Consider the following 23,635-nt stretch of genomic DNA (forward strand, 5'->3'; position numbering starts at 1 on the left):
CTTCTAAGGAATCTGGCTCATCGAGCGTTGCCAACTCATTCTTTATTGAGTCACTGAGAGCGTGAAAATAAGCGCTCTTTAACGCTGCCGGGTTCCAAGCCGAGGCTGCAGCCATTATTCTAAAGTCTATTGCAAAGTCTGCTACAGATCTTTGTCCTTGTTTTAATGACCATAGCTCTCGGGAGTTAGCGGTCCTGTCAGGGTCACAGGTGAAAACCTGTTTGAAGTCCGCCAGGAACTCTGTGAATGTACAGGCAAAATTAGAAGGGTCAGGAAACTTAGCCTCCGCCCAGCTAAGAGCTCTACCTGACAGGTGAGCGATTATAAATGCAATCTTGGCCCCATCGTGAAGAAAGCTCTGAGGAGAATGATTGAAAATCAACGAACACTGCATAATGAAGCCCTTACACTTGTTAGAGTCTCCATCAAACCTTGCTGGCGAGGGTGGGCGGATCTCCGAATACATGGCGCGGCTCACTGGAGCAGGATCGGGAGTAGGGTCCGGAGCGGCGACTGGAGGCTGTTGGGATGAAGTCTGCAGAAAGTTAGCTATTTCCTCGAGCCCACGGTTCGTTTCTGCTTGACTGGCGCTAAGATCACGAAGGACTTTTTCATGAGACTGGATCGCTGATTGTTGTTCAGCTAAAGCCCTTCTGATTGTGTCTGCTGGGTTCGGTTGTTGGCTTGAGTGTTCTGTCATATCTGCGTTAACACTACGAACCCACATGCAGAACACAACTCGGGATGCGAGAAATCAGGTAAAGTGATTTATTTACAATAATTTCCAGGGCAGGTTCTCAAACATCAAAGGGACAGCGACGGACAGGTAAGCCAGGACTTCTAGGAACAACAACAGATCGGGAGGTGAGTTCAGGGACCGAGGGGATTTTCCAGAGCTCTGAAGGTGTATGCTTACTCGGAGAGCAAAACGAATCAACGTCGATGCCAGGTGCGTGGATGCTGGAGGTGGAGGGCGGACAGGTAAAGGATCCAGACGTCGACAAGGAGAGCGAGCAGACTGCCTGCTTGGATCCCCAGACTCCCCTTCTGAAGTTGCGGGAACGGCTGAAAAAATATCCAAACAACAGATGGCGTTAGAAACGAATAAACTGGAAGCTCGACTAGATCGCTGGAGAGGGCTCTGGGTTACCATTACTGGCTAACACTCAAGCGTTGGTATGCTGGCAGTCGCCGTCTCTTGAAGTCCCGCTGACGAGTGGATTGGGAACCGGTGTGATGGTGACGTCAGCCCTTCAGTCCTCCTATCCTAGCCTCCATGGTGCCATCTGGTGGTGATGGCAAGCCATAGGAACGGAAAAAACAAAAAAGGCAAAACAAAAAACCCGAACTCCTGACACATATAATCAATTGACATGAAATGTAAAACTCTAATTTAACCCAGTGCTTAATAAATATTTAAGCCACCTTTTGTTTATCAAAAGGAGTATACAGTCAATAATTTAGCGGCTACCCAACAGCAGTGATTATAAGCTAACGCTAACGCTAAGTCACGCACGAAAACACTCACCAGTTCCGCAGTTTTTATCTCACACTACCGGATCTTTTTCATCTCCCTTCTGGCTCACAATAGTTGGCTCCTATAGTTCAGCACATTAAGTGAGCATCGTACAGATTTACGGAAAATGAATGAATTTATCTAAATCTGATTCTTTTGAAATCTACAATCATCTCTTTTGTTTTGTTTACATTCAAGAGAGATGAGATGATTGTTCCCATACCATACCACACAGCGGTCCACCAGATCTCTGTATTCAGATTCTTGTCCATCTCTGATACACCTGACAACTGCAGAATCATCTGAGTATTTCTGTAGATGACAGAATTTGGATTCAGAAAGAACAGTGTGGTTTTCGTCCTGGTCGTGGAACACTGGACCAGCTCTACACCCTCAGCAGGGTCCTGGAGGGTGCGTGGAAGTTTGCCCAACTGGTCTCCATGTGTTTTCTGGACTTGGAGAAGGCATTCGACTGTATCTCTCGGGGAGCCCTGTAGGGGGTTCTCCGGGAGTACGGGGTACCGGGCCCTTTGATACGGACTTTTAGGTCCCTGTATGACCGGTGTCAGAGTCTGGTCCGCATTGCCGGCAGTAATTGCCAGTGAGAGTTGGATTCCGCCAGGGCTGCCCTTTGTCACCGATTCTGTTCATTACTTTCATGGACAAAATTTCTATGATCTATGATCATGAGCTTTGGGTCATGACCGAAAGAATGAGATCACGGGTACAAGTAGCCAAAATGTTTTTTTTTCTGTAGGGTGTCTGGGCTCTCTCATAGAGATAGGATGAGAAGCTCGGTCATCCGGGAGGGACTCAGAGTAGAGCCGCTGCTCCTTCACGTCGAGAGGAGCCAGTTGAGGTGACTCAGGTATCTAGTCAGGATGCCTCCTGGACGCCACCCTGGTGAGGTGTTCCAGGCACGTCCCAATGGGAGGAGGCCCCGAGGAAGACCAAGGACATGCTGGAGGGACTATGTTTCTCGGTTGGCCTAGGAACGCCAGTGAGAGCAATATTATCATTATTTTTAGCGTTATTACAATAGTACCACAAAATATTGTGATAAAATTCTAATAAAAAAACAAACTATTAATTCTTTTTTGGGTAATTGTATGTCTATGAATGCATGGCACAGCATTCATAGCACCTCAAAATTCCCATTGGAAATGGGCTTCTCAGGACACCATACTTAAGAAAGTGTTATTATTTCTAAATTGCTCAAAGTAACTACATTTAATCATATTTTCAAACTTACTGATATGTTTTTATGTTCTTGTGGAACAGTGGAGAAAATAGTAAAAGTAACCTTTCTGATAATGTCAGTTTTTAAAAGCATAAATAGAAATTTACTGAAACAATGATAAATCAAAATGTCTTATAATAAGAAATTGTTGGGAAATCGAATTCAAAATGTGTGAGAAGAGTTAAAGATAAAAATTTGTAAAATGTGGCTTCTTACTAGAACTTATGGTTTCTTCTTCTGCTTCTTTGTCTGACTTCTCAGTAAACTGCACGGCTTTCTGTACATCACCCTCTCATTACCGCTAGGATGTCGAGGATAGGGTGGCATCCTGTTGCTACTTTGTTGGTTGGGAATTGATTCTAAAGTCAAAAACAATCTGAATCTGTCCAAAGTCCAAAAATCAAAAAAACTCTTCACCTCTCTGTTTTCTTTTATAGGTCTACTGGGCTGCTTCTAAACGGAAAAATAGAAACGAAAAAGTGGAAGGAAGAAAAGATGGATTCCATCTCTATGAAAGGGTGCACAAGGAGCCCTGTGTTTCTCACAGCTTCTTCCTCACATTTCAGCCAACCACCAGCTTGCATGTTCCACTACAACAAACCTGCAGATTCAGGACCTTCCTGTCTAGTCCCTACCACAGTGGCTGTCCTTGGGTCAGGTGACTTCTCCAAGAGCATCACTATTCGCTTACTTCGTTGTGGCTTCAAGGTGGTGATAGGCAGCCGCCGTCCCAAACTGGCCTCTCATTTCTTCCCACATGTGGTTGATGTGTCACACTATGAGGATGCCATCAAGAAAGCTAACATTCTGTTCTTGGCTATCCATCGAGAACACTACTCTGTGTTATGGGACCTCAAGCATCTCATGGCAGGTATTAATGCACCTACACTCAGGCTTAATTTTTATCCATGACATGAAAATTAGCACAGGCCACTTTTTATTTGATAAAGTACCAATCCAGATGTCAAACTCAGTCTGTACATAGGGAATAATTAATAAATGATGTAGAAAGTGTCAGAAATTGCGGTATAGATGGTGAGGCAGATGCTTATAGACCCAGGTTGAGGTGAATAATGATGATTTAATAATAAATAATCCAGAAATGCACAGTCCAAACACCTGGCAGCACGGCTGAGCAGAAGCCGGCTCAACGCCGGTAGCAACAGGTGAACGCAGTGGACAGAACGACAGTCTAGACAGATTGACACTGCAAACGACAAGGACCCGACAGAGACGCAGAGACACAGGTGACATTAAATACACAGGAGGTAATAAGGGAACGAGACACACCTGGGAACAATCAAGGGGAAGACAGGACAACATGGAAACTTGGAAGACACGGAAACTCAAAATAAATACATAGAAAAACACAGATCCTGACAGTACCCCCCCTCTAAGGGCGGCTCCAAGACACCCAAAAATGTCCAACAAAAAACACAACAAGGGTGGGGGGCGCAGGATGGGGGGGCAGAGTCCAAATAACAAAAAACAACCCACTCAGGGTGGGCAGAAACAAAGAATGAGGCCAAGAGTCCATAAACAAAAAGAAACCAGCCCAACCAGGGTGGGCAGAGACGCAGGAGGCCAAAAGTCCAAAACAACAGAAAACAACACACAGGGTGGGTAAAGACGCTGGAGACGGAACCCACGGGGGAGGTCCGGAAGATATCGTAGGTGCATGGGCCGGGCACCTGGAGGCGGGTCCGGCGGGCAACGTCGGTGCACTAGGGAAGGCGAGAGAACACTAGAGGGCGAAGACTCAGGAGAGGCACTAAGGAGCAATGAGATAACACAGGGACCACTAGGGAGCGACGAGGGACCACTAGGGGATGACGAGGGAACAATGGGAGCACTAGGGGGTGACAAAGAAACACTAGGGGCAACTAGGAAGCCCAGGAGGAACACTAGGAAACTTGGATGGACTTAATGAAAATAATTTCTGAAAAAATAAATAAATAAGAATTGATCTCCTCTGCCTCCTCCATGTGTTCTGCAGAATTATTCAGCTCAGTCAGAACCAGCCAATCAGAGTCAGCATTACTCAGCTAGCCATGCTCTCAGGAAGTTTAGATTTAGTAAGTCAGGATTGTTTATTTTGATGCAACCTGCATTTGACTTTGAATGAATGTTTCCCTCTTTTACTAGACATTATTTGATATAATAAGTGTTATGAGATTTATTTGACTCATATAATTTAGGGTACAGAGAACCTTACTGTTAAATATTGTTTAACTGGTTGCAGGTTTTTCAGTTAGGGTAGGGTTAGGGTTAACCCTGAGTAGTAGGTTGACTGAGTAGCTGCTCTATTATGCCTGCAAGTATGTTGGATGTTTACGTGAATTTATTACCAGATCATTTTAAAATTTTTCCAGATCACATAGCGGCATTTATACCTAACACAAAAAATCAACAACCAATTCAGGTGATCGACAAAGATCGGTGATCGGCAGAGATCAGCCTAATGGGTGATCAGTATTGGAATTGGCAGGAAAAAAAACCTGCCGATGGAGCATCCCTACAGTAGTTTCATATATATATATATATATATATATATATATATATATATATATATATATATATTAAGACTAGAAAACTACTAACAATGCATGGAGGGTTCCATCCCAAATCCAGCACCCTGAAACTGTACACGAGCCGCAAGGAAGGAGGCAGAGGACTAGTGAGTGTGAGAACCACAGTCCAGGACGAAACAACTAAGATTCATAAATACATCAGGGACAAAGCCTCAACAGACAATGTGCTCAGTGAATATCTCAGACAACAGGGAACGGAGGTTGAGGTGCCAGAGATACCATCATGGCAGGACAAGCCCCTACATGGGAAGTACCACCAGCAAATAACCCAAGTGGCTGATATCAGTAAATCCTACCAATGGCTGGAAAAGCTGGACTCAAGGACAGCACAGAGGCCCTCATCCTGGCCGCCCAGGAACAGGCCCTAAACACCAGAGCAATAGAGGCCCAGATCTACCACACCAGACAAGACCCAAGGTGTAGGTTGTGCAAGGAGGCCCCTGAGACAGTCCAGCACATAACAGCAGGCTGCAAGATACTGGCAGGAAAAGCGTACATGGAACGACATAACCAAGTTGCAGGCATAGTGTACAGAAACATCTGTGCAGAATATGGACTGGAAACCCCGAGATCAAAGTGGGAAACACCCCCAAAGGTGGCGGAGAACGCCAGAGCTAAGATCCTGTGGGACTTCCAGATCCAGACAGACAAAATGGTAATGGCGAACCAACCAGACATTGTCGTAGTGGATAAACAACAGAGGAAAGCCGTTGTGGTAGATGTAGCAATACCAAGCGACTGCAACATCAGGAAAAAGGAGCACGAGAAACTAGAGAAATACCAGGGCCTCAGGGAGGAACTGGAGAAGGCCTGGAAGGTGAAGACCGCAGTGGTGCCTGTGGTCATCGGGGCCCTCGGGGCAGTCACCCCCAAACTGGACCAATGGCTACAACAGATCCCAGGAACAACATCAGACATCTCAGTCCAGAAATGTGCAGTCCTTGGCACAGCCAAGATACTGCGCAGAACCCTCAAGCTCCCAGGCCTCTGGTAGAGGACCCGAGCTCAGAGGATAAGAACCACCCGCGGTGGGTGAGAAGGGAAATTTTATATATATATATATATATATATATATATATATATATATGTATTCACAGTGTCATTAACCTATGCCATCATCTCCAACATGCTGAATATCCTTTTCTGGACCAAATCCTGACTGATGGGACTAATTGTTGTCCCATAATTAGCAGCTGAAGTAAATCACAGTTTTTTTCTCCAATCTTTTAGAAGCTGTTTTGACTCTGAACATGTTACTCCACCATTCTGGAATATATACAGATAATCAGAAAACATGCTTAGCTTTGTTCTTGTAAGTAGTGTTACTCCTGACGCCTACAGGCATTCCAGTGTGTGGATAGTCAGGATGCTTCAGTGTTGGTAGCTCACTCACCCCCTACTGGGGCTTTGGACTCAGGGTAAAGTGTATTGCTGCTCCAATGTCCTCTACAGGGAAGGCCTTCAAAAGCCTAGAAAGAACAGAGGTTCCAGGGGTCATGGAACTTCTGTATGGGTATGGGGGGCATTTCTTTATTACCAATAATTAGGGATGTTCTCTGGGGCTTCTAATGTACTAATTGTGGCATGGTTTGAGGTAGTGTAGTGGCTGCTTATTCATTTCAGTGTAAAGCCACTGTACTGTTAAATGAGTTTCAGTTTTCTTTTGATGACGTTCGTTAGCTTGGGTTTTAGCTAACACGTTTCTGTTCCACAATATGCTCTTGTGCATCTCTTAGTGAAGAATTGAAGAAGTACTTACAAAATCCACACAAAATCTGATGAACGATGACCTTTACTTTTCTTTGAGCAAAAACAATTCTTCAATCTTGCACAGCATTCCACGGTCATGGTAACCCTAACCCTAACAGATCACATCCACTGTACTTTCTGATCTACCGTGATCAACATTTATTTTCTTATTTTGCTATATTTTCAAGTACTTTCACTAGGTGCGCTTTTCTACAAAAACATACTAAAACAGAATCTTACTCTTAAGAAAATATCTAAATATACAAAGGCATATACACAATAGTAAAGAAACATGACTTTTTTGGCTCTTACAGGCAGACATCTGACCACAACATCTCTCAGAAGACAGGAATAAAAGTTTAACAGGTTTATCCATACAAGCAGAAAATTAATTGTGACAACGACCAGTGATGGCGCAGTTACTTTGAAAAAGTAATTTTAATCGGATTACTGATTACTTTCAAGAAAAGTAACTTAGATTACTGATTAATTAATTTTTAAAGTAACTAAGTTACATTAAAAGTACGTTTTTTAGTTACTTTCAGCAGTTGTTGGCGATAATGTTCCGCCACCTGTAAAAATTACATTGAGCTTTGCCAATATTTAATTGTAAGTTATTTTATAATGGTAACATCAACAATGTATTTGTTGATGATCTTATAAGGTTGAGCTAAAGGGGAGATTGTTTAATGGTTACAACAGTACAAAAAAAACGTCAGTAATTTTTGCATGTTTCACTATTGTCTGGAAAACTCAAAGAGGGTTTTTAGAGTTCCCCCCTTCCCTGCCCCAGCCTCCAGGTTCTGTGTTACGGCCCTGCATGTGCTATCAGAGCGCATCACACAGCACTCCTCCTGCAGGCTCCACAATTCACTAGTCCCACTGAACAGATTTGTGACACTTATCTTAATATTAATGCTTATAATGGCATTTTAGTTGCGCAATGCTATGGACTCGTTCATTTGTAGCTGTTTTCACGTTTATTGCGCTGTTCATTTTAGTCTCAGTGTATGCAGTTTTCTGGAGCACAACGCTTAACTTCAAGTCATTCACAGCAAATATATTAACAAAGATACGGCCGGACGGATCATCCAGGAAATTATGGACCTGGAAAGCCTGACTAGAACTAACCAGATGTCAGACAAATTCTGGAGTTTGAGGGAATTTTTCTGCCATTATCCAAGAGCACACTTGTTCAGTCTGAGAGCAGGTTTCATGTATTTTGTTTCTATATATCAGTGTTGTAGTCAAGGCCACCAGACCCAGACAAGACCAAGACTTTTAGGGTCCGATACCGAGTCAAGACCAAGACCAGCGTCCCACGCTATATGACACAATAAAATATGAAATATGATTAAAATTGCTATTCAAATTGATCTAAAAGATTCACATTCCCATAAAAACACCTAGATATTAAATACTTAGAGCTTACATAAATTTAAACAATATTAAAAGCAGAACAAACTCTTTGTTCTGCTTATCTAAAAAGATAATACCCTGGGCATTTGCCCATATCATTCATGTCAAAAATCACCACTGTCTGCACCATTAAACATAGCAATTGAGGCAATGCCCTGACGTAAACAATGCTCAACTATGAACACTGACCAAAGAGCTACAAGAAAGATGTAACCAAGCACAAGGTGCTCACCTCGACTGTTCTCACCCTCTCTCCCACTGCATGAAGCAAGGCAGCACAATGCTGTAATGTCTACCATCATGGCTGACACTACGTACAGCTGCACCTTTGAATGAAAACAGTCAAAGAGCAGTGGGCATGTTCTGCGTGCTCTTTTGTTCTTGTGTTTTATTTATTTGCTAATTAAATAAATATCAATGTATATAATTAAATAAAATAATGATACTGCATTACAAGAACAAAGAACGGCTCTCAGTGAGGTTCCAGTCAGTACAGAGAAGTTCAGAAGACTCGGATCGTTCGTGAATGTCACATCACTATATTGCAGACTTTTGGACACAGTGTTGTCCCATATAGGCGACACTTAGTCAACACCTCCGGACATTAATTCAGCGCAGTGAGTGACTTGTTTTCATCACAAATGCTAATGTGTTTCTGTACAGATAGCTTTGCTAACATCACGTCAACGGAGCTTACCTTTCTTTGAGCTTCTTTCTAAGTTACGAAAAAGTTAGACGTAGTCCCCACCGTCTGTGAAAGCGAAGCGCTGCTGAATTAGCTGTCGCCATCGGATTTCTTATGATTTATGCAGCGCAATTTTATTACTTACGATTAGACAGACATCTTCTGCCGCTCAAAGAAAACCACTGGGCAAGTTTTGGAGCGAGTGAAAGGTGGGGAGAGGTAACAGAAACACGTTATTGGTAAGTCACGTTGTTGCTTGGATTTTAGTCGGTGCCTTTTGCATCCAGTGAAAACAAACATGTAAAGTAAACTGGACAGTATGCTGTAAGTTTAGTGATATTTTCACAGTTGCGGTCTTGAAATAAAATCCGGAGTCCTCGGCGCAACACAGAGACACACAATCATGCACACACACACACTCACACCTAGGGAGAATTTAGAAAGAGAGACCAATTAACCTGACAGTCATGTTTTTGGACTGTGGGAGGAAGCCGGAGTACGCGGAGAGAACCCATTCATGCACAGGGAAAACATGCAAACTCCATGCAGACAAACCCCGGCCGGGAATCGAACCCCAGGATCTATCTATCTATCTATCTATCTATCTATCTATCTATCTATCTATCTATCTATCTATCTATCTATCTATCTATCTATCTCTCTCTGGGGGTGGTGGTGGTGGTGGGTCTGCGGGTGGTGAGTTTGGGAGAGTGAAAGTGTCTCAATCGTTTTCTTTTTTGACCCTTTCTTTCATGTATTTGTTGCTTTTTGGTGTTCTTTACTTGCTTTGGTTCTGGGTCTTGGGTTCTGGTTCTGGTTTTTGGTTTTCAGCGCTTGTGGCGCTGTTTGTTTGTGGGGATGGCGTCTCTAGGGCCGCCGCCCCTCTCTTTGGGAGGTGGGATTCGGATCCAGCCTGGTCCGACGGTCCCGGTTGAGGCGGTTCTGTTGACGGTTGGCGATCTAGTTGGTCACAGCAATTTGGTTTGTGCTTCCGGAGTGAATGGGGGAGTGGTGATGTTTTTGAGAGAGGAGTGCTTTGTGGGCCGGTTGGTTGTTGGCGGGGTGACAGTGGGCGGGGAGTACCTGCAGGTGTCGCCGCTTGCGGTGCCCTCCACCCGGGTCATTGTCTCGGGCGTGCCGCCGTTCATTCCTAATGCTTTGTTGGAGAAGGAGCTCCAGCGCTTTGGGAAACTGGCGAGTGGTTTTAAAACTGTTGGTTTGGGATGTAAACATGATAAGCTGAAACACGTTCAGTCTTTCAGGAGGCAGGTTTTTATGTTCTTAAACTCTGCTACACAGACGCTAGAAGTTTCTTTCAGAGTGAAATATGAAGAAGGATCTTATATGGTTTATGCGAGTTCTGGGAGTATGAAATGCTTTGAGTGTGGGGATGTTGGACATAAGCGTTCTTCTTGCCCGCATAAACATCAGGAAGCTCAGGTTGCAGTGAGCGGAAGTGCAGAGGAGTCGCGGGTGGTCGGGGCGTTTCCTCCGCCCGCTGAGGGCGGGGCGTTTCCTCTTCCCGCTGAGGGCAGGGCGTTTCCTCCGTCAGCTGAGGGCGGGGCGTTTCCTCTTCCCGCTGAGGGCGGGGCGTTTCCTCTTCCCGCTGAGGGCGGGGCGTTTCCTCCTCCCGCTAGCTTTGATGCAGGAGAGGGAAGCAGTGGTTTGAATACACATATTGTACAGGAGGATACTGAAAAAACTGGAACCGGTGTTCCCAAGGACTCCTCAGAGGGGAGTAATCTGGAGGTAGAAACAGATCAAATGGTTGGTTGTGTTGTTGCAGAGGCTGTAGCGTTGCCTGAAGGTGGCGCTGCAGAGGCTGTAGCGCTGCCTGAGGGTGGCGCTGCAGAGGCTGTAGCGCTGCCTGAAGGTGGCGCTGCAGAGGCTGTGGTGTTGCCTGAAGGTGGCGCTGCAGGGGTCCAGTCTGCTGCGCCACCTGCACAGGTAGAAGACATGGAGTACGACAGCGACTCAGACAGTGTCTCAATCGCAGATTCACAAACATCTAGTGGCGATTTGTACACTCTGGAGGAAATTAATGAATTTTTGGATGAAACATTTGGCAAACAAGTTAAGGTCCTTGACTATTTTCCTGATGCAGAAAAATTTATCAAGAGTGTATTAGTGGTTCGGAAAGTGGTTGGGTTTGAAATGTTAGATGAAAAGAAACGTTTCCGGTTAAAAAAACACCTGACAAGTGTCAGGAGACAGGTGTCAGCAAAAAAAGCGAAAGGTTCAAAGCGACTGAAGATTCAGAGATAAGATAATGAGTAAAGTTTACTGGGTGATTTTCTTTCTACTGTCTCTGTCTGATCTGCCTCTCTTTTCTATTTGTATGAATAATATCAGGGTGGGAACTTTAAATATCAATGGTGGGAGGGATCCACTTAAAAAGATGGTTTTGGAGACGATTAGGCAAAAGAAACTTGATGTTGTTTTTTTTACAAGAGACACATACAGACCATGAAAATGAGGTGGAGTGGGGGCTGAGTAGGAAAGGGAAATATTTTTTGTCTCATGGCACAAGATTATCTGCTGGTGTAGCAGTTATTCTCACCAGCTTTGGACATTAATGTTGTTTCTCATTCTGAGTTAGTTCCAGGAAGGATCCTGGTGATTAGAGTGGAAATAAAAAAAACCCTTTTCTGTTTTATGAATGTTTATGCACCAAATCAAGGGGATCAAAGGCTTAACATTTTTAAAGATATTCATAGTTTTCTGCAGCAGTCTAATCAAAATGAGTGTGTGGTGTTGGGGGGAGACTGGAACTGTACAACGAGTTTTTTAAATGATAGAACAGGGGAAGAACCTCATCCTCCATCGTCTTCTAGATTAAATGAGATGATGGTAGAGGTGGGTTTAGTGGATGCTTGGAGGACCAAACACCCCCAGGATGTACAGCACACCTGGGTGAAAATGACGGACGGGATAGTGTGTGGGGCTCGTTTGGATCGTTTTTATATTTTAGATACGGATAGAAATAGGTTGTTAAATTGTTTTATTTCTCCGGTTGGTTTTTCTGATCATCATCTAGTCTATCTAGATTTTCTTTGCTCGAGTAACATTAGATGTAAATCGCATTGGCATTTTAATACGAAATTACTTAAAGATAATCTCTTTTGTCAAAAGTTTAGTGACTTCTGGTATATTTGGAAAATGAGAAAGTTAGAATTTGTGTCATTAACCGAGTGGTGGGAGGTTGGGAAGGCTCAGATAAGAGCTTTTTGTCAACAATATACAAGTTATTCTACATCAAAAATTAAAAAAGTGATTCAGAAATTAGAAAATGAGATAAAAGTGTTGGAAACTAATGTGTCTAATAATGCTGAGAGTCAGCTGAGGGTTAAGAGGGATCAGTTAAGTTGTTATTTACATGAAAGGGCTAAAGGGGCTTTGATTCGATCAGGGTTTATTTCAGTGACAGAGATGGATGCCCCTACATCTTTCTTCTTTAATTTGGAGAGGAGTACCAACAGGGCAAAACAGATGAGTTGCCTCCAACTTGCTGATGGAACGCTGACTGCTGATCCTTGTGCTATGAAAGAACACGCCGTGGCTTTTTACGGCAACCTGTACAAGAAACAGACATGTGACGGAGGATCCATGGAAACTTTGCTGGATGGTCTCCCGCAACTTGCCGCTACGGATCGGGAAATTCTGGATGTTGGAGTCTCGATGGAGGAACTGACGGCTGCTGTCGGACAAATGTGTTCTGGAAAGAGTCCAGGAATAGATGGTTTACCTGCGGATTTTTATAAACATTTCTGGAGGTTGCTGGGGGAAGACTTGTGGGAGGTGCTACAAGAGTGCGTGTCAACGGGTTTTTTGCCGTCATCCTGTCGGAAAGCTGTTCTTTCCTTGATTCCAAAAAAAGGAGATTTGACTTTATTGAAGAACTGGAGGCCGGTCTCTCTCCTGTGTGTGGACTACAAATTATTTTCTAAAGTGCTTTCCAACAGACTGAAAAATGTTCTTGAATTTATTATACATAAAGATCAATCATATTGTGTACCTGACAGATCAATTAAGGATAATCTTTTTCTTTTGAGAGACTTGTTTGATATTTGTAGAATATATGGAATTGATGTAGGAATTATTTCATTGGATCAGGAAAAAGCTTTTGATAGGGTAGATCATGTTTTTCTTTTTTCTACTTTAAGAGCGTTTGGTTTCGGTGAGGGTTTTTTGTCCTTGCTGGGGTTATTATACCATGAAGCAGCTTGTGTTGTTAAAGTGGGGGGTGGTTTAAGTCGTCCCGTGAAACTTCAACGGGGGATTAGACAAGGTTGTCCAATATCTGGTCAACTGTACTCTATTATAGTTGAACCTTTTTTGCATAGGCTTCGTTCTGCTCTTAATGGTTTTGTTCTTCCAGGTTTGTCACATAGTTCAGGTTTAGTAGTCTCTGCTTATGCCGATGATATAAATATTTTTATTCGGGATCAGAATGATATTTTGAGTCTTCAGTGTTGTTTGGAGTTATATGAGAAAGCTTCTTCGGCTAAAGTTAACTGGGAGAAGAGTTCTGCAGTTAAAGTTGGTTTATGGGAAAATAAAACTCTCCCTATGTTGCCTGGGGATATGCACTGGGTGGATCAGGGTTTTAAGTTTTTGGGTTTTTTTTTTTTTTGGGAACAGAGACTGCTTTGAATAAAAATTGGGAGGGTGTCATGGAGAGAGTGTGTGCCAGATTATCTAAATGGAAATGGCTGCTACCTCAGTTATCCTATAGGGGAAGAGTGTTGGTGGTCAATAACTTGGTTGCTTCGGCCCTTTGGCATAAATTGACTGTGTTGACACCGCCAGCCTCTCTTATACAAAGACTCCAAAGGACTATAGTGGATTTATTCTGGTCCGGATGCCATTGGGTGAGGGCTGCGGCTTTGTATCTACCCGTGGAAGAAGGAGGACAAGGACTCATAGACATCACGTCACGGATTGCGGCCTTCAGGCTGCAAAGTTTGCAGAAGATGTTGTATGGAGTTGGATTGCCATGGCTGGATACGGCACGTCTTTTGCTACAGAAAGCAGGAAGGATGGGGTACGATAAACATCTTTTCTTACTGAAGCAAGGATCTGTGGACTTGACTGGACTTACTCCGTTTTATCAATCAGTGATAAACGCGTGGAAGACTCTCACGTTTGAGAGAGAGACTCAAATATCACCTGGGATGTGGCTTTTTGAAGAGCCTTTGTTTGAAAACGTTTTTCTCTCGTCACAACTCCTCTCATCCGTTACGCTACGATCTAGGATGATAGAAGTGGGTTGTGTGAAGTTGGGACATTTATTGAAGCTGTCTGTGGACGTTTTAATGGAGAGGTTGAACATGAGGTCTATCAGACTTGTTTCAAAGTTGAAAGACGAGGCGTGTGCGTCCTTGCCAGAGTTTCTTAGAGCGTTTGCTGTTAACGGTACTCTGTCTGACCAATGGGATGATGAATGTGAGTACAGTTTTCCTTCCCTGATCGTCTCTCCTGCGGCAGATCAGTGGCAGAACGATACAAGTTTATTGTTGTCTATCCGAGACACCCCGTTGGGGCGTTTTGAAAATCTGGAAAAGAAGGCGTTGTATTGTACTTGTGTGAAGGTTCTGAATTTACGCTCTCTGGCGGGAGTGAAGGTGTCGAAGTGGACTGAGTGTTTTGACTCCGGCTCTACCACGGGAGGCTGTTGGCGGTCCCTGTACAAACCCCCTGTTGAAAAAGGGTGGGTGACCTCCAGTGGAGGATTGTGCATGGGGCCATAGCTACGAACAGGTATCTGGCGCACCTTGATCCTGGCATTAGTGTTTCTTGTTGTTTTTGTTCTCAAGACGAAACATTGTTTCATTTATCAGTTATCTTTCTTTAGACAGAGTGAAAGAATTACATATAAATAACAGTCTTTGCCCCCTTGTGTCGCATAATCTAAATCAATGTTAGGGAATAATTTAAACTTTTTAAGATTTACAAAACTCTGTTAGCCTTCATTGCGGGGGCTGCACCCGGTATTACACCGTTAGCACTATGGCTAATATTAACTGGCATTCTGCCCGTGGACATAAATACAGTATAGTAATATTATATCCACAAAATATAAATGGTAATATGTTCATTTTACCTGTGAAACGTTATCCCCCGAGATCTCACATCAGTAGTCCATCCTGCAGTGTGAGCGCGAGGAGAAGTTTTGAGTACAAGCGTTACAAGTTTTGAGACGAAAGACATGAAGTCCTGCTCTCAAAATGAAAATGTAAGCAAAAGTATTAAGTTTTGAGAACAAAATATATGAAATCCTGCTCTCAGACTGAAAATGTGTCCTCTTGGATTATGGCAGGAAAATTCCACCGAGTGTTGCATCCTAGAAATATTTAAATATAATAATATTAAATTGTTACTATTTTTTTTATTTATGGATAAAACACTCCATTTATTTAATATATTTTATTTGCCCAGTTGTTTTTGTTCAGCCGCAGAAGCATTACAGAATCTGAGCTGCGTGCTACGTCACTGATTGGTTGGGTAGCGGAAGTGTGTCAGTCGGTCAGTTGTAATGTTGTAACGCGGAAAAAGAAGAAACATTGTAACGGTATCCTGTGTTTCTGTGCCCGGCTTCTTCTGAGAAGAACAAATAAAAAAAAAATTTAAAAAATACACACAGCGTGGGGCAAATAAAGTTGCCGAAACTGAAGTACTCCAGTCTGTTTCGTGAGTGCAACATGAGCGGAGAGTTTCGCAGGCAAAGATTTGCTCCGAGCAGAGACTGTGTGTGAGCGCGAGGAGAAGTTTGAGTACAATCATCACAAGTTTTGAGCAGACATGAAGTTCTGCTCTCATAATAAAAATGTAAGCAAAAGTATTAAAGATTTTGAGAACAACATATGTGAAATCCTGCTCTCAGACTGAACATGTGTGCTCTTGGATTATGGCAGAAAAATTCCCCCATACTGGGGCTTATGTCTTTATTTCAAAACCCAAATAAGCAACTTCAAAAACAAGCCCAAAGAAGCGCATCCCGTGACTCATTAAATTTGCAAGCGACTTTAGAAAAAACAAGCTCAAAACGGCTTATAATAATCGGACTTGGCGACAGAAACTCAAAATAGTTTGGTTGGTTGTTTTCTAGGAAAAGTCCTTGTTGATGTGAGTAACAATCGGAGATTGAACCAGTATCCAGAATCGAATGCTGAGTATCTGGCTTCACTGTTGCCAGACTCTGTCGTGGTTAAAGGCTTCAACATCATCTCTGCTTGGGCCATGCAGCAGAGCTACCCAAAAGATGCCAGCACCCAGGTACAACTGAATATCATCCATCCATTGATTAACCGGTGTCTCTGTACTTCCAAAGATAAACAGGCTAAAGTAAATAAACGAGTCCAGTCTGAGGAAGAAAGCCTACATTTTCCACCCTTACTTGCCTTCTATTATGCTGATTTTCTTGCCTCAGAAACAGAGTTGCTTTCTCAAGGTCTCTTGACACTGTTGTTTTTTTTCTTTTATCTTTGCATGAAGTATGAATACTGTTGTCATCCTCCACTTTCATAAGACTGTCTCCCTGTATAGGAAAGAAATGGAACATAACATGTAGAGATCCTAGTAATAAGTTCTGATTGTGATCGAACACAGCCCCTAAAGTCATGGAATACAAGACAGTTTGGGACACAGATCATTATCATCTTACCTCTTTGCCTTCTTCCTTCACTTTTAACCTGCATTTCTTGCTCTGACCCTGGCTCTGATAGGTTTTCATCTGCAGTGACTCGATAGAGGCTCGCCAGCTGATCATGGAATTAGCACGCCAGCTCAACTTCCAGCCTGTAGATATGGGCCCCCTATCTTGGTCCCGTTATATCGAGAATATCCCTGTCCAGTTATTCCCTGGTTGGAAGGGCCCTGTCCTTGCTGCTGTTGCCCTCTCCATCTTCTTTTTTGGTTATTCTTTTGTACGTGATATAATTCACCCATATGTGAAGCACAAGCAGAGTGACTTCTATAAGATTCCCATAGAGATAGTGAATCACACCTTGCCCACTGTTGCCATCACTCTCTTGGCCCTGGTGTACCTGGCTGGCCAGCTGGCTGCAGCACACCAACTTTACTATGGAACCAAGTACAAGCAGTTCCCTCATTGGTTGGAAAGCTGGCTACAGAGCAGGAAACAACTGGGTCTGATCAGCTTTTTCCTGGCTGCTGTCCACATTCTCTACAGCCTCTCTCTGCCCCTGAGAAAGTCTGAGAGGTACCTGCTACTCAACACCGCCTACCAGCAGGTTAGTAATGAAAAGATGGCTAAGTAAGGTGAACTTTTTTTTTTGAGAACATGACATTTTTGTCTAAATCTTATATGGTGCTACGCATGTCAGAAATGTGTCTGACGCTTCAAGTTCAATGCGTGTGCACTTTGAATGCAGGCTCTTGATATTTTGCTCTACACCTAGTGTTTCGGGCATCAAGCGCGTCTGGTTTACATTCAAAGTCTATGTGGAGGCACGTCCAGGGCACGTCTGACACATCAAAATAGAGCTCTGGTTGTTGTTTCTCATTGCTGGCCTGTCATGACCGGTGCGGTGAAGGGTGGTGAGGCAGACGCTGTAGACCCAGGTAGGACGAATAGTTGATTTTAATAAAAAGAAACACAGTCCAGCAACAAGCAGCACGCACATTAGACGGCAAGCGACGAGGACCCGACAAAGAACAGACACACAGGTGACACTAAATACACTGGGGGTAATCAGGGAGCAAGAAACACCTGGGAACTAATCAAGGGGAGACAGGACAACACGGAGACTCAGAGACACAGGAAACTCAAAATAAACACACAGAAAAACACTGAACATGACATGGCCTATTTGTCGGATGCGCTTGACTCGTCAAACAGTTCAAAATGTGTCGTGCTAGACATGTGAAACGTCTCCACATACTTTGAATGTAAACTAGATGCCCTGATGCTCAAAACGCACTTGGTGTGAACTCATCATTAGATGTTACTTAGCAGAAGTAGGCATCAAAGTACAGTGGATCCCACCTGTTTGTGGCGCAGGATTCTTGTATTCACCTTTTCATGGATTTTTCTGCAGAACCACTAACTCCAAATTATTGGTGGAAAGGGTTAGGGTATTTACTTATTAAAAATTAGGTTCAAAGAATTTATTTAAAAAATAAATAAATAGTGTATTCTTTACTTTTGAATCGTCCATAATAGAAAGTGTTTCATTGAAATTTACTTAGACACTATTAACACAGAACTTACAGATGTTATTGAAATTTATTTATTTTGAGATTTATTAAGGATTACTAAAGTACCCCAGGTGAAAAAAATATATACTTTAATATATTTCAAACATACTTACATTTGCATAAATACATTTTAAGTATACTAAGTATTAAGTGTACTAGTTTACATATAAATGTATATGAAGTATACTAACAGCATGCTTGTACCAATTTTGACGTTATAACTTTTTTTTTTAAGTTTTATTTTAAGTTTTCAAAGTTTAGAACATACAGACAAATAGGGCCCAGATGAACAGGTCAAAGCACAAAACATTGCACTTGACATATGGTGCACGCACACAACACATGTATGCATAGTCACATACAAGAGTATACATACACATACTAGAGGGTGACCGAGGGTAGAGTCCATGGAAGAGTTTGTTCAGCTTAGTCTGGTCTTCGTAAAGTGTTCCAGGAAGGGACTCCAGCAACGCGAAAAAGTGTCTTTGAAACCTTTACAAAGTCTTTCCATCTGTATTATGGACATCATGTCCGTCACCCACAAGGAAGGAGGAACAGAGGACCTCCAGTCTCTCAAGATTAGTCTCTTGGCAACAATCAGTCCCAGTTCCAGTGGCTGCCGCATTGTGGCGGGTATAGTCCCCGGCACCTGAGGGCTTCCGAAGATTAGAAGTCCTGGTTCAGGTTGTAAGGGTATCTTATGTAAGTAACATAACCCTGAAGAGGGGTACAAATCAAATATTTTCAACCAAAGACCAGTTAGTCAAGGGCAAGACCAAAAAGCATCAGACAGTGTGCTTTCTGACATGTTACACCTGTCACACATGGAGGAGACAGAGGGGTAAATCTTGGACAATCTGACTTTTGAATAGTGTAACCGATGTGTGATTTCAAACTGAATTAATTGATACCTGCTGTTTATTGAGCAAGAGCGGATTTTAGAAAGGCACCTGTTCCACAAAGGTCCAGGGATTGTTTTCCCCAGCTCACTTCCCCAGGTCTCCCTGATTTTTGTGATGTGTGCCACAGTGCGGTCACCAAGTAGATGTATAATTCTTGTAATAAGATGCCTAGAGTCAGGAGGGCTCCTTAGGATGTCCAAAATGCCGTGCTCCAGCTGAAGAGTGTCAAAGTTCTCTATCTTTGACTTAATGTAAGGCCTGACCTGCAAATATCGAAAGAAATGTGAATGGGCAGATTGTATTTTTCTTTCAATAGGCTGAATGATGCAAACATATTGCCAATACACATGTCCTTAATTGACATCAAAGATATTTTGTGTATATTTTCCCCTTCAGTCATGTTAAGCTTTGTCCTGCCAAGGAGGCAAAAAACTGTGGTCAAAACATAACGGCATCTGTGCTGATGTATTTGGTACTCCTGATCTGATTTAGGGTTCTTACTTCGTGTTTTAACACAAAGTTCAAATTTCGATAGGCTTCTGGTTTTTCAAGGCAGGCAAACAACATAGCTGGTAGGGAGGAATTATTCACCAGTTTGGATTCCATCTTGAGCCACAATTGAGTATCGACCTGGGTTACCCAGGAACCCCTGCTGCCAGAACATTAGTGCTCTGTTGTTGGCAGCCCAATAATAGTGTTTAAATACAGGTAGGCCCAGCCCTCTCTCCTCCCTCAGCTTCTGCAAATGCACTCTAGAAATCCTAGCATTTTTCCCATTCCATATAAGGATTGAATGATCGAGTCCAAGTCTTTAAAGAAGGATGCTTAAGATAAATAGGAAAATTTTGACATAAATACAACCACCTATAGGTAGGGAGATCATTTTAACTGAATTAATGTGTCCAATCATTGACAGGGGCAAAGTTTTCCAGTACTCAATGTTTTGCTTTAATCCTGACATAAACTCTGCAATGTTTAGTTTGAATATAAGTTTTGGGTCTTTGGGTATAGTAAGACAGGTAAGACGGCTCCCAACCACTTTGAATGGGACTTTTTGTAAAAATCCAGATGGGTACGTATTGTAAAGAGGCATCAACTCTTTGACCAATTGATTGTATACCGGGAAATTTTACTGAAAGATGTAATCAAGCTGAGGAGTTGACATTATAACTTTAAACACACTTGTAGTAAATCATGTGTTCATGCCTCAAAACATTGACAGTTTACTGATAGAGGTTCTACAATAAAAACAATATTTGTCCTTAATACTAAATGTAGCAGGTATCTTCAGTTTTACATCTCTCCGAATGTGATCTGTTGTTTTCAGTTTTTTAACTAAAACACAGAAGCTATTTTTACAGCTTTTATTTTTACACAACACAAATCAAAAGAAAAAACAACTATAGCAAATTCTAGACTTATTTCATGTAACTGAGCTCAAACTGTTGTGTTCACAGCCAAGCAGACTTCAAAAAGAAACTGGAAGAAGAGTTCAATTTAAATAAACAATATAAAAAAATCTAAGAAAGAAGTGACATTACATTACTTATATACTTGGAAGACATTCTAAATATAATTTAAATGTAATTCGATCACAAAAATAGTTAAGATATACAAATCAAGCACATTTATATTACATAAAAGCCATAAACTTAAAGTATAACTTTAGTTGTTCCAAAAAAGGTGTGACAGTACACTTAGTACACTTTAAATTGTGCTTTTGTACAATTTAATTACTATTAAAATACCCAAAATAACTCACTTCAAGATTACTGATAATTAGTCTGGCTGCATGTATCTTCAAGCATGCTAAAATTTAACATCCATCCATCCATTTTCTAACACCCTTGTCCCTAGTGGGGTCAGCAGGGATTCTGGTGCTTCTCCAGTGAACGTTCCGGGCGAGAGACGGGGTACACCTTGGACAGGTCACCAGTCTGTCGCAGGACAACACAGAGACAGACAGGACAAACAACCATGCGCACACACACACACACACACACACACACACACACACACACACACACACACACACCTAGAGAGAATTTAGAGAGACCAATTAACCTGACAGTCATGTTTTTGGACTGTGGGAGGAAGCTGGAGAAACGAGAAAGAACCCACCATGCACAAGGAGAACATGGAAAAAGAGCCCGGGCCGGGAATCAAACCCAGAACCTTCTTGCCGCAAGGCAACAGCTCTACCAACTGCGCCACTGTGCAACCTTAAAACTTAACATGCTTAGCATATATATTTTTCACCTGGGATACACAGAACCTATTCGAAAATATTACCAGAAGTACAACTTCACAAAAGTATTGTTTGTATACAATATATTTTTAAAATGTACATTTAAAATATAATTTTCTACAAATACATGCAAAATGTATAATTTTAGTAATCTATTCCATTAGAATTTAAAGTAAATTTTAGAAAAAAATTTACTTTTAGAAAATGTACCAAAATAGATTTTTTAAGAGTGTTAGAAGAGTGTTTTTAAAAATGCATGTCAGAAAAATATAGCATATTTAAAGCATACTTAATTTTTTTTTCACCAGAGTTGTTTTTATTTTCTAGAATTGTGTCTCTCAGGGTTGCAGCATGTTGGAGTAGCCCCTGTTCAGTTTCCCTTTGGGATCAATAAATTTCTGAATCGAATTTGTACTTGAGCTCTTGCTCTTGGAGTAATTTTGCTAGATTGATCACTCCAGTTGTGTTAATGCCTCAGGGAGAGTTTCATGTTTCATGAAAGAGCTTTAAAAATAATAATTTAACCTAAGATAATATTTTCATTTACATGATAAAAACAAATTAAGGAGATGTATTACATAAGGTCAGCTTTTTTTTTTTTTTTTTAGCTTTTTATCATGTTATAATATTCCATCATCAAAAACATACTCGGAGTGGTGCTTTGATTCTTTCATACATGTTTGAGAAATGCTTGCTGGTGGCAACCATTCTGCTGTACAAAGCGCTAGTGGGACTGTCACCACTTTTCACACAGCTCCCGTCCTCAACCTTCCAAGTTTCTGCCTTACAGAGCAGCCCTCCCCTGCGTCTTCCAAACTCAATTCTCAATTCCTCCAGACTAACAGCAACAGCAATAAGCAAACACCTGGTGAAACTTTGCATCTGCAGAGTTTATTATATGAACTATTTCTCAGTCTGATGCTCCAAAGAGGGTTAGGGTTCAGCTTAATGCTGAAATATTGTGATTATGCACTGAAGGCCAAGTAACGGAAAGAGCAGGAGCTTCTTAAAGAGACAGAAACTTCATTTTAAGGCCACAAATTGCGAAGTCAAATTCAAATTTCTTTTAAAGGGCCAGTATTATATAAAGTGGAGGAGTTTAAGTATCTCGGGATCTTGTTCACGAATGGGGGAAGAAGGGAGCAGGAGGTCGACAGGCGGATTGGCGCAGCGTCTGCTGTCAAGCGGGCGCTGTACCGGTCCGTCGTGGTGAAGAGAGAGCTGAGTCAAAAAGCAAAGCTCTCGATTTACCGGTCGATCTACGTTCCCACCCTCATCTATGGTCATGAGCTTTGGGTCATGACCGAAAGAACGAGATCGCGGATACAAGCGGCCGAAATGGGTTTTCTCCGTAGGGTGGCTGGGCTCTCCCTTAGAGATAGGGTGAGAAGCTCAGCCATCCGGGAGGGACTCAGCGTAGAGCCGCTGCTCCTTCACATAGAGAGGAGCCAGTTGAGGTGGCTTGGGCATCTGGTCAGGATGCCTCCTGGACGCCTCCCTGGTGAGGTGTTCCGGGCACGTCCCACCGGGAGGAGGCCCCGAGGAAGACCCAGGACACGCTGGAGAGACTATGTCTCTCGGCTGGCCTGGGAACGCCTCGGGATTCCCCTGGAAGAGCTAGAAGAAGTGGCTGGGGAGAGGGAAGTCTGGGCCTCCCTTCTGAAGCTGCTACCCCCGCGACCCGACCTCGGATAAGCGGAAGAAGATGGATGGATGGATGGATATTATATAAAGTCAACTTTTTTGAGCTTTAGATCAAGTTATAATGTTTTTCTCTCACTCAAGGTATGTTTTTATTTCCTCATTAAAATATACCTGGACTGTTGCTTTGAATCTTTCATGCATGTTTGAGGAATCCTTCAATCTCCTGTGGCAACCATTCAGCCGTGCAAAATGCCTTGGTGGACCTACATCCACATTTGAGACGCAGCTCCTCCTTGGAGCTGCAGTTTCTAAGCTTCCGACTCACATAGCCCTCCCCCTCACTCCCCAACTCAGTTCCTTCAGACTAACTAGCAGCATTTAGACACCTGGTGGAACTGAAAAACTGCTGGGCTCATTATAAA

General features: G+C 42.6%; 1 protein-coding gene across 2 annotated transcripts in view; it reads left to right on the top strand.

Annotated features, from left to right (window-relative positions):
- steap2 (STEAP family member 2, metalloreductase) overlaps positions 1 to 23,635 on the top strand; it is a 50,012-nt gene that overhangs the window by 14,862 nt on the left and 11,515 nt on the right. Inside the window, exons 1-4 of one of the 2 annotated variants that reach the window (XM_028025669.1) lie at positions 3,012 to 3,101; positions 3,194 to 3,627; positions 16,309 to 16,475; positions 16,925 to 17,452. In XM_028025669.1, the coding sequence (XP_027881470.1) occupies positions 3,252 to 3,627; positions 16,309 to 16,475; positions 16,925 to 17,452 (1,071 nt within the window). In that variant the 5' untranslated portion in view covers positions 3,012 to 3,101; positions 3,194 to 3,251. Of the gene's footprint in view, positions 1 to 3,011; positions 3,102 to 3,193; positions 3,628 to 16,308; positions 16,476 to 16,924; positions 17,453 to 23,635 lie in introns of those variants that run through there. The other variant, XM_028025668.1, reaches the window with a different exon arrangement.

Source organism: Xiphophorus couchianus, chromosome 8 (genome assembly GCF_001444195.1).
Source record: "Xiphophorus couchianus chromosome 8, X_couchianus-1.0, whole genome shotgun sequence".
Lineage (NCBI taxonomy): Eukaryota > Metazoa > Chordata > Actinopteri > Cyprinodontiformes > Poeciliidae > Xiphophorus > Xiphophorus couchianus.